This window comes from Grammomys surdaster, unplaced genomic scaffold, assembly GCF_004785775.1.
Source record: "Grammomys surdaster isolate TR1022 unplaced genomic scaffold, NIH_TR_1.0 126391, whole genome shotgun sequence".
NCBI classification, from domain to species: domain Eukaryota; kingdom Metazoa; phylum Chordata; class Mammalia; order Rodentia; family Muridae; genus Grammomys; species Grammomys surdaster.
The window spans coordinates 5,159,117-5,169,814 of NW_021621185.1; the positions used below are offsets into that span (position 1 = coordinate 5,159,117).

Consider the following 10,698-nt stretch of genomic DNA (forward strand, 5'->3'; position numbering starts at 1 on the left):
GTGATACAATCCACTGCATAGTGTGATACAATCCACTGCATAGTGTGTGTGATACAATCCACTGTATAGTGTGTGATACAATCCACTGTACAGTGTGTGTGATACAATCCACTCTATAGCGTGTGTGATATAATACACTGCATAGTGTGTGTGATACAATCTACTATATAGTGTGTATGATATAATACACTGTATAGTGTGTGATACAATCCACTGTATAGTGTGTGTGTGATACAATCCACTCTATACACTCTATAGCGTGTGTGATAGAATACAATGTATAGTATATCTAGCGTCCCTTATGTTACTACCCTCTGGTTTAAAAACCTTTTTTAAGCTAGTACCTGAAGCAAAACATTGAGACAAGACCAAATAGTAAATGTATTATGATCAATAAAAGTAAATAAACAGAGCAAACGAGGAGTCCTCTGTAGAATTCTACTGTGGGTCAGAATTCTCTGCAGTAATAAGTGAGGCTGAGGAAGAGACAAAGATTGAAGACAGGGCACATATCACTCACTCCTTGAAAGTGGATTAGAACTAACTTATCACTACAACAGCCTTGACACGAGTGTAGACTCTCAAGTCCTCTTACCTGAGCAAATGCTACAACTCCATAGGCGTCATCATTAGAAATGACAGTGACTCTCACATAACTGTTAACGCCAATCTCTGCTCCTCCTCTTGGATTTTTAAGCTGAACTCTGAAAGATTCTTCTTCTTCAGGAACTGTGTCATCAAGGATGTTTACTGCTATGATTGCTTCCTTGTCGCCAGGTTCAAATATCAGTTCACCTAAACTAGCATGAGAAGCACATTTAAAATGAGTCAATGATGACCACTGAACGATACAAATGATTGGTTAGTCCCAGATACTTATCACACTGAATAATACTGAAGTCTCATAATGACCAAAACATTCCATAAGTAAAACTTGCATACAAAATATTCATAAAATACTGGTTAACTTGATAGACTAGATGCTAGAATTATAGATACCGAACAGATTTCTGGCTTATTAATGGCCCCTGCATTTTAGATAAAGCAGTAACTCAGTCAATGAGGTGGAGAAAGTTGGTGCCATACACAGCTGTGGGTAAGTTAAAAACACTAAGCATCAACTGTTGAACCTACCTAGGAATGAAGTCGGACTGGCTGGAGACGTAGCTCAGCTCGTATAAATGGGAGTCAGAGGCTTCCACTAAAGCAATTAACGTCTTGCTTGAATTAAGCGACTTCACCATAACAAAAGCTGCATCGAGTGCAGCAGGCGCTTCCAGAACGAAAGAGAAGGCATTGAGCTCTGAGTTCCAGCAGTAAAGAGCAGACCGGTCATGGGCAGTTAGAAGTATGTGGACTGGAAGGAGAGAGAAGGATCAGAACTGAACCATCTTGGGCCCACACCTGGTCTCTTCACAGCTCCAAAGCGAAACCCTTCCAATGCTCAAAGCCCCACAGGGCTCCTACTAAAGCGAATCGGATTCTGTTTTCAAACAACAGAATATGAGTAATCGTTCAGTGTTGCGCATTGATAGACTCGACTTGACATTTTACACATAATCTGTTGATGAAAAGAAAAGCCACGGCCTAATTAGATGAAAATGAATTTTGTCATCTTTTTGTGTCCATGTCATTTTTTGTGTCATAAAAGTAACTTTTCAAAGCAAAGAATACTCAACATTTCACTACCAAATGCTTCACTTTCATATTTAATTCTTTAGTGTTTTTATAATTTATAATGGACAGTTGTAACTAATAAAGACAAAGTTCTAAATAATCATAATTACAGCATTATGCAGGTCAATGAGCTACCACACGGTATTCAAGTTTGAAGTTTTTTAAATTTTTACTTCTTTGTCCATTTTGTGTACATGACAGCATGCACTCCAGGTGCACATGGAGGTCAGAGGGCACTCTTGGAGTTGGGCATCTTTATAGCACATTTGGTTGCCAGTTTTGGCAGCAACAATCTTTGGTCACTGAGTCATCCCACCCCCACAAGTTTCTAATTTTAATATATAAGTACTAGTCTCTGTAGCTGTCCTTAAATATATGTAAGATTTCCTGTAGACTGAAGTTTTCAGCACTAAGTAGAAATAAAATGCTTATTTTCACTTAGCAAATTATTCACAATATTTAATTAGTTCAAAGAAAATGAACACATGTATGACACTTTGAACATGCTTTCCAGAGCACTTGTGATGTTACCAGGACCTGTGTTATTGTTAAGTTATGACAGAGCCATACAGCTGCAGCTACACAGACTAGGAGAGAAGTGGCTTAAAATATAACACGTAACACTAAATGTTCTTCAGGCATAAATGGAGCGGGGCTGGGGAACCACGGAGAAACACACAAGTCCTAGTGTGGACTGACACTCAAGACCAGAAGGCTGTTCAGAAGGCCTGAGTAGGGATTAACATGCTACGGATCTGGAGAGGCTAACACAAGCCTTCTAGTGTGTATCCCATAGGTTACAGTGAAAAGCCGCTGTAACCTACTGCAACCTTCTACTATTACAGAGGGGAAGCCACTGTGACTATTACTGCTGCATGTTACTAAAACGTGCACAAAGGTAAAGATGGGGAAAATAATAACAATATATGAGAATCTTTAAATGGCCAAAGATTTTGCATAAAGCTGTGTAAAATCACAGACATTCCAAAACAAATTTAAAAAGCTTCCCTTTTAAAGCAGTCAGCAAGGAGAATCTCTATCTCTGTGTCTCTATGTTCTCTCTCTCTCTCCCTCCCGCCATCACCTTCCCACAAAAGGAACTATAAGTTTCAGAATATACACCAAAATGCTTTAATTCCCCATTTAACTGGCTTACTAATCTTTCTTTGTCCCTCCCTCTTGCCACTATTCACTCACTGTTTCGACCACACTGGGTCCTTTCCTGGTTGTTTCCAGAAAATTCGTGTTCACTGCCACTGCCTGACTCTTTGTTTAGTTCGTACTCTTTGCCTAGAGCCCGCCTCCTGTGCAGCTCTTTGCCTCTTACTAAACCCATAGCCCCTAATCCCATGATTATTGAAGAAAGCACTGTGAGTACATCATAAATTAGCTTCAATTCTTTGCAATGCTTTACCCAATACTTTTCTGGAAATTATCTGTTGTAGCTATGATCATATTTGTCACACATGTATATGTGTGTGCACACACAAACATGCATGCACACACACATGCAGACAGACACACACACACACACAAGTCTCTTTCTCCTACTACATGCTACATTTTTGCACGACAGAGACTACATGTGACTTGAGCAGTCCTGTTCCCACAGGTTCTGTCCTGTGATTGTCACCTTAAAGGAATCCATTTACCATTAAAGGAGTGAAAAAAGAAACAAGTGGCAAGTCTACATATCTTTGCAACATGTACACTGTTCATATTCCCTCTGCCATTTTCAGAAATCAGTCATGGAACTAACCAAAGCATGAATATGTGAACCCATGCCCCTGGTTCCAATTTAACATTTTTAATAAAATATTTGACTTATTCAAACTGAGAAATCCTTTGAACATTCTTTTAACGCATGCTTTCAGCTTTCTGGAGTTTATAATAGCTATTCTGAGTAATTCCCTGCAGTCTTTTCATGTCGCTACAACTTCAAGTCACAGAAACAAAAGAAACAGAGAGATCTCACAATGGGTTCTTCATAAAACCTCTGGCAGAATTTCTCCTGGATTCTTTTAGAAAGTGCACCTATTATATATTTTTTTAAAAAAATCTTTAAAAGGAATTCTATAACTTCAATTAGCAGCCCATCCACGCAGTATATTTCTTCCTTAAAAACATTCATTAGGCAACTATTGTGAGCATCGGGAGGTGACCTGAGTAGAGACAGACCATCCATCTGAAAACCTGAGGGACAACAGAAGCAGAAATGAAAGGCCCCAATTAAAGGATAAGTAGGGGGGAAAGTGGAACAAACATAAGGAAAGATACAGAATATTTTCGGTAAATCAATTGTTGAATGAATAAGAAAGCCAGTCCTTGTGTGCCTCATAGGACAGCATCACAATGCATGCTCATGTCCGATTGAGCAGGGGAGGGGCTAGCTTGAAGTCTCAGGGGAGAGTGAGACTATTGTGGGGACTGGAAAGGCATGCAGTCGACCCGGTAGAAATTAGAGTGTGCAGGATGAATGCAGCGCCAGACGGAATGAGGAAGATACATGGAAACAAAGGATGCTCCGCAAAAGAACAAAAAAACAAAAACCCACAGGGGAAACCTCCCATTCAAGTTCAGTGGCTGAGGGAGATTAGTGACCCTGCGGAAAGGTGCTGAATTATGATTCCACAGAGAAAAGAAAACCAGAGTCCTGTGGGTTTGTGCTAATTCTGCTTGTAGCCTGTCGATTACTCTACTGTCTTAACTGCAATCTCACCTCTCCCTAAGAATCAGTGTCTCTGAAATCTAAACCTCTCACTTCCTCCTGAATCTGTGTCACATCTCTAACCACCTGGGATGCTTTAACATTACCTCACAGTATAGACACCTAGAACCATTGGTCACTGCTTCCAATAGACCCATATCCCCACAGCCTTCCTCAGTTTCAAACTAAGGGCCATGAAATTGCCAAGGTGCGAGAGTTTCGCTGCCCACATTTGAAGAGTCAGAAGTCCTCATGAATGCTTACTGCTATGTCTCTGTCCAAAAACCTTTCACACAGCTAAGGTCCCTTCCAGCTCGGGATTTTCTCTTAGTTGATCTAGGCAGCTGCAACACTTTTCATTCATATTTCTTATACCAAAACAAGATGACATTATTGAAGAAGGGCTTTGAGCAGCATGTGCCTTTGAAATGCCCTTAAGGGTCTCTCTACCTCAGTAGTGCTCATGCCCAGAGTCTCAAGACACTTAGATAATCTGTGAGGTTCAAACTGTTTTACAGAGAAGCTACTTGGGTATTTCACTCCTGTATCATCAAATTTCCTGCGTTTATGTGACCGGCTGTATGGTAACAGGCCTAATGCAGATACAGACACGAGAATCCAGATGCAAAAAAATAACACTCTATTCCTCTTCCACAGGCTAAGACCCTTTATATGAAATGTGAAGGACTATAATATTTCAAATTTCAGAGATTTTCAGATTTTGGAATACTTATATATGTGATCAAAATGTGCTGAGAATTAGACACAATTATAATCATAAAAATTCACCAGAATGGTGGTGCACACCTTTAATTCTAGAACACCAGAGTCAGAGGCAGGCAGATCTCTGTGAGTTTGAGGCCAACCTGTTCTACAAAGTAAGCTCTAGTACAGCCAGGGCTATGCAGCCCTGTCTTAAAGAAAGAAAACAACAGCAACAACATAAAAGTACATTCCATCTTATAATATTACCAAGGGAAATCTTCATGAAATTTTTATTTATTTTACCCTTAAAACAAGACATTGTGGGTATAATTTTTCATTTGTGGCATCCTTTCAGATTTCAAATGTTAATGACAAGGATATTCAACCAGCCTGAGAATCTTTAAAACCTGAACTCTTGTAAAAAGAACCTACAATGGGGCCAAGGGGATGGAGCCACAGATAAAACAAAGCCACTATGACACAAGCCTGTCAGGCTGCGCTCCATCCCGACTCCATGCCCCTGAGGGGTAGCTTGCTTCTGCAGACTTAGCACTTTATAGTGTGGCAGAAATAAGTTCTGCTCTCACCTCCACACGCACCTGTGACACAGGCTTGCCCACCAGTGCACATGCATGTGTACACACATGCACAAATAAATAAACAAATCTTTAAATTAAAAACAACCTACAATGGTGGTTGCCACAGGCCTACACTGCAGGAAATGGAAGGGGGGTTGATTAATGAATAAGATCTTCAATTGTTGATAGATTCTGGAGAGCTCATTGTTTAGGGTGGTAACTAAACAACCAACAATAAGTTGAAAACTCAGAATATGTCAAGAGTATAAATCTTGAGTTTCTACTACATATAAAAATGTGATAGGCCAAGTAGCTTAATAAAACAATGACTTTACATGTGTTTCAAAGTATCATGCCATAGGTATTATGTCAGTCATACTTAAATACAGCTGGAAACAAACAAATTAAAGGTGACCTAGAAATTATCTAATAAGCCAGACATGAAATAAAAACACTATCCTTCTCAGAAATGCTATTTAGAAACATGTTTTTTACAGAAACACTTAAGGGGGTACAGATGGCTCAAGGGGTAGGAACGCTTGCTGCAGAATGACTTCCTCAGCTCTGACCTCAGCATTCACTTTAGGGAGCCAGGCAGGACCATTACACACACCTGCAGACCTGGGATCCAGCACTGTGGGAAGCAGAGACAGATGGATGTCTGAGGCCTGTTGAGTGTCAGCCGGGCTCCAGGCTTAGTGAGAGACTTTCTCAAGGAGAGTAAGAGAGTAGGACAGTGCACACAGTCACACACACACACACACACACACACACACATGCCTGCACATGCATGCTACATACACATTGCCTCCAGGTCTCTGCGTTGAGTTTCTTTCTCACCTTCCCTCAGTGATAGAGGGCAAGCTGGAGTTGTAAGGTTAAGTAACCCTTCCCACCTCAAGCTGCTTTCCCTTGGTGCTTTGTCATAGCAACAGACACCCTAACCTAGACAGGATGTGATGCCCTTGTCTGACCTCCACGGGCAGCAAGCACACACATAGTAGGCATACATGCAAGCAGGCTAGACATGTGAAATAAAACACATAAAGTAAAATTAATAAATCAGAAAATATCAGTCTTCTTGAAGCTTTTAGATTTCTAGATGGACTATTATTACAAAGTTCTGAGGTGATCCTCCTACTATAACACCCAGTCTCTGAGAACTTACCACTCTATCTAAACTCAGTGAGATCGGAATCCGTCTAATTCTCCACTCTGCATTGAAGACTGGTTAGTGGTTGAAACGCCCTTACCTATTCCAGAAGCTGGTGTGAAGGAGCGGATTCTGTTAACCATGGCTAAGCCCAGGGATTGGAAATATCTCAAAGATAACTGCCCCATCTCCCAGACAAAAATGTCGATTGATTTCTGATTTCCTAGTTAAGAAATAAAATGCAACAAGTTGTACAAAGAAGATGACAACACAGCACAGCAGAACTATATTAAAATTCAAGGGGACTTTCCACAGAGAACATCTATTTTAATAACTTGGTAAGGGAACAAGGCAATCACTTTCTGTTTCTATCACATGAATCACACACATACTAAAACATACCAGGAGACATATTCTGTCACATGAAACACACACACACACCAAGCTACACTCAAGAAAGACCAAGAATAAAATGTTCCTGGGTTGGAGACATGGCTCAGTGGTTAAGATTACTTGATGTTTTTCCAGAGGATCTAGGTTCAATTCCAAGCACCCACATACAGCTGTCTGTAAATTCGGGGGTCAGACACCCTCATACAGTCATATATGCAGGCAAAACACCAATGTACATGAAATAAAAACCGTTATAATTTTTGTTGAAAAAAAGAATAAAATGTTTCCTTGTTGATGATTGTTGACATTTCATCCTTGAAACTGAAACAACCAGAAGAAAATATATTCTTTTGCAGATTATATTTTGAATCAGTTTTATCAAAAGTCACTAGTCATTATTCTATAAATTTCTCATGACACCCCAAGTACAGTCCTATAAAATTATAACTTGGGAGATTGGCTATAAAATCTTTATACACTTTTTTACATTACCTATCTACTGCTCATTTTATAGTAATGTAAGTTTAAACTGGTTCAGTCCAGCAGAAGATCACAGGTATAGTGCTTTCTTTTTTGCTAAAATGCACTTCTAACTGGCATTAGTCTATGAATCATCAAAAAAGAGAACATTTCCCATAAAACATATAATATAATGCAGGTGATTTGGGTGGTAACTGTACATACATTACAAACACTGCATTCACTCACCTACAAAGGTATTTTTGGCAAAAAATAAGTAAATATCATCTCCTGAAGACACAGCCTCAACTTGTGTTATCCCACTGATGGACAGTTCTTGAAAGTTAATAAACTGACTGCCAGACCACGTAAATAAAAGGGGATTTCGTCTGATGTTAGCCTGGGAAATGGCTAAGAAGACAGAGCCTCCTCTGCTGAATAAGGCCATGCCCAGCACACCTTGGACGGGCAATGTCTGATGCCAGGCAAAGTTGTTTCCGTTCCATCTGAAGACCTGCAGGGAAAGTCCAAACACAAGCTCCATATGACCAGAAATTCAGCACCTGTGACAATGTAGCAGAGTCATGCACCTACACTCCTGCAGCCTACTGCTTAGTTGAGTGAAGGTAGTATGGAATAGAAAAGTAATAAAATTGATATTCTCTCATTCTCTACTCATTCCTCTCTCCCCCTTCCTGCCCCTCTCCCTCTCCTCTTCCATGCCCCCCCCCGTGTGTGTGTGTGTGTGTATGTGTGTGTGTGATGAAGAAAAAAGAAGTTATTTGAGAAGAAATCAGTATAAAATATTTGGTGAAGTAACCAAACAGGAAACCAAAAATGGAAAACAACTGAATATAAAAGTAAAATCACTGATGCTTCCATGTCTTCAACAGCACCTCAAACAACAGAACAGAGAGACATTTTCACCTGAGGGTAGCAGTCGTATTTTCTGTCCTCGTGGTAGCAATACATATAGAGCTTCAGAGTAAACATCCACAGAGCTAACCTTAGGAAGAAGTTCATAACTTACCTGGTTTACCCTAAAACCTGCTCACTTTATAAAGCATTGTAGTGCTTAGGTAAAGTTCAGACTTCCAGCCAAGCATTAGGCTTGGGGCAATGGGTACATCCAAGGCCCCATCAATTATCAAGAAGAGATAATTAAGCTATCAATAAGTAAAAAGATGACTGCACTCTAAGACAGTCCTGACAAGACAGTTAGGATGGTAGAGCACAGATGGATGTCCTGAAGAGGTCAAGTTAGACATGTTGGCCCGTAACACAGAACGATTGTCTTCCTGTAGGCAAAGATTAACCCAACTTGAAACATGAAGGTATTGAGGAACTGGACAGGTTCTTTACTTGAGGTGATGGCTTAACTTATAGTTCAGATGTGAGCCTTAGAGACAGTAAAACATAAGTAAAAATGATTCCGTCAAGGCAGCAGGCATGCTGCAACAGTGACCTGGGAAGACGACAAAACAGACAGACTATATAACAGACAGACTATATTAAAGACGGACAGTCTATACTAAAGATGGATAGTATATATAAGGAAAGAGTCTATAAAAAAGGTCTATATAAAATTTGAAATTTTTTGTTAGTAATTGAAATTTGCTGAGCAGTTTTAAAATGCGGAATAACACAAAGTAATGTTCTTTAACTGCAGGCACTCGACAGAGAACGGGTCTGTAGAGGTGAGAAGATTCTAGAGATGGGTTGCAATGGTGTTCCAACTGGCTCAGTGAGACATGTGAGGAAAGCCTTAGTGGAAGGTAAGTAGTGGACAGATGAGACTGCATTCAAAAAAGTACTTAATGATAACTGTATATAAAAGAATATAAAAGGATAACTAAGCAGAGGCTATCCCATAGTTCCTCCTGAATAATTCTACTTTACAGGGGTGCTATCTCCTGACATTAAAAACAAAAAGGAGACAAATCACATGGAGAAAATTTAAGTTCAGACCAAGATGTTATTTATTACATGCTGAAAATCCATGTGAGTGGACAGGAAAGACAGACACAGTCATCTAGAATACAGAGGAAAGGCTTCAGGTGTGATTTGGAAGACACTGGCCTGCAGCTTGTATGTCAAACCACAGACTTATAAAATGACCCAGAGCAAGTACAGAGAAAAGAAAAATATGAACTAAAACTGAATTCTAAAAAGCTCCAGGACATCTCAGTTTAGAAAGGAAATGGGAAATGACAGTGGTGTCTGGGAAGGTTGGGGCGGTAAGTGGGAGGAGAAAAAGAAATAGAGGGAGGGATTGAGGGAGGGAGGAAAGGAAGGACAAGGGAAGGAAGGGAAGATGCTGACAGATGAAGATTAAGATGGAAAACACTGATTTGTGCAAGAGAAAAGATGTTTCAAGTTTGAGGCCACACTGACCACCATATACAATCACAGTGAGGAAGGATATAGCAATCTTAGAAGACCCAACAGCCCAGCCACCACTGGGGAAAGGTAGTATTAACTATGTTTCTTGTTTTATAATAAAGGATTCTGGCAAAAGCACCCTCGTGAAGAGTTTATTTGATTCACAGTTCCCGGATGTAGTTATCACAGTGGGGAATGCGTGGCAGTGGGAACTGGGCAGCTGGGTAGCCTGGAGTCATTGCCAGAGACAGGGAGACGAATGCCCAGTCCACTTACACCAGCCCACAGAATGGTGCTCCTAGAGTAAGGATGGGTTCCCACCTCAAGTAACCTCATCTAGATAATCCTCATCTTCACACCCAAAGGCTAGCCTTATCTACAGGTGTCAAGTTGACATGAAACTTAGCCCAAGTGAAGAGAGATTTCTTCATATCAGAGAGGGGGAAGGAGGAGGGAGAGGAAGAGACAGGTCAGAGTGAGAGGAAGGGCTTCCATAGACAGGGCCCCATGGGGATGGGAGAGGGAGAAGGAGAGGGAGAGGGGAAGGGAGGGGGAAGGGGGAGGAGGAAAAGGAGAGGGAGAGGGGAAGGGAGGGGGAAGGGGGAGGGGGAGGGGACGGGGGGAGGGGAGGGGGAGGGGCGAGG

General features: G+C 40.8%; 1 protein-coding gene across 1 annotated transcript in view; it reads right to left on the minus strand.

Moving 5' to 3' along the window:
- Adgrv1 (adhesion G protein-coupled receptor V1) overlaps positions 1-10,698 on the minus strand; it is a 543,344-nt gene that overhangs the window by 378,382 nt on the left and 154,264 nt on the right. Inside the window, exons 49-52 of the mRNA XM_028760109.1 lie at positions 7,922-8,186; positions 6,921-7,043; positions 1,135-1,357; positions 596-800 (exon numbers count right to left, since the gene is read on the minus strand). Of these exons, the coding sequence (XP_028615942.1) occupies positions 596-800; positions 1,135-1,357; positions 6,921-7,043; positions 7,922-8,186 (816 nt within the window). The remainder of the gene's footprint in view (positions 1-595; positions 801-1,134; positions 1,358-6,920; positions 7,044-7,921; positions 8,187-10,698) is intronic.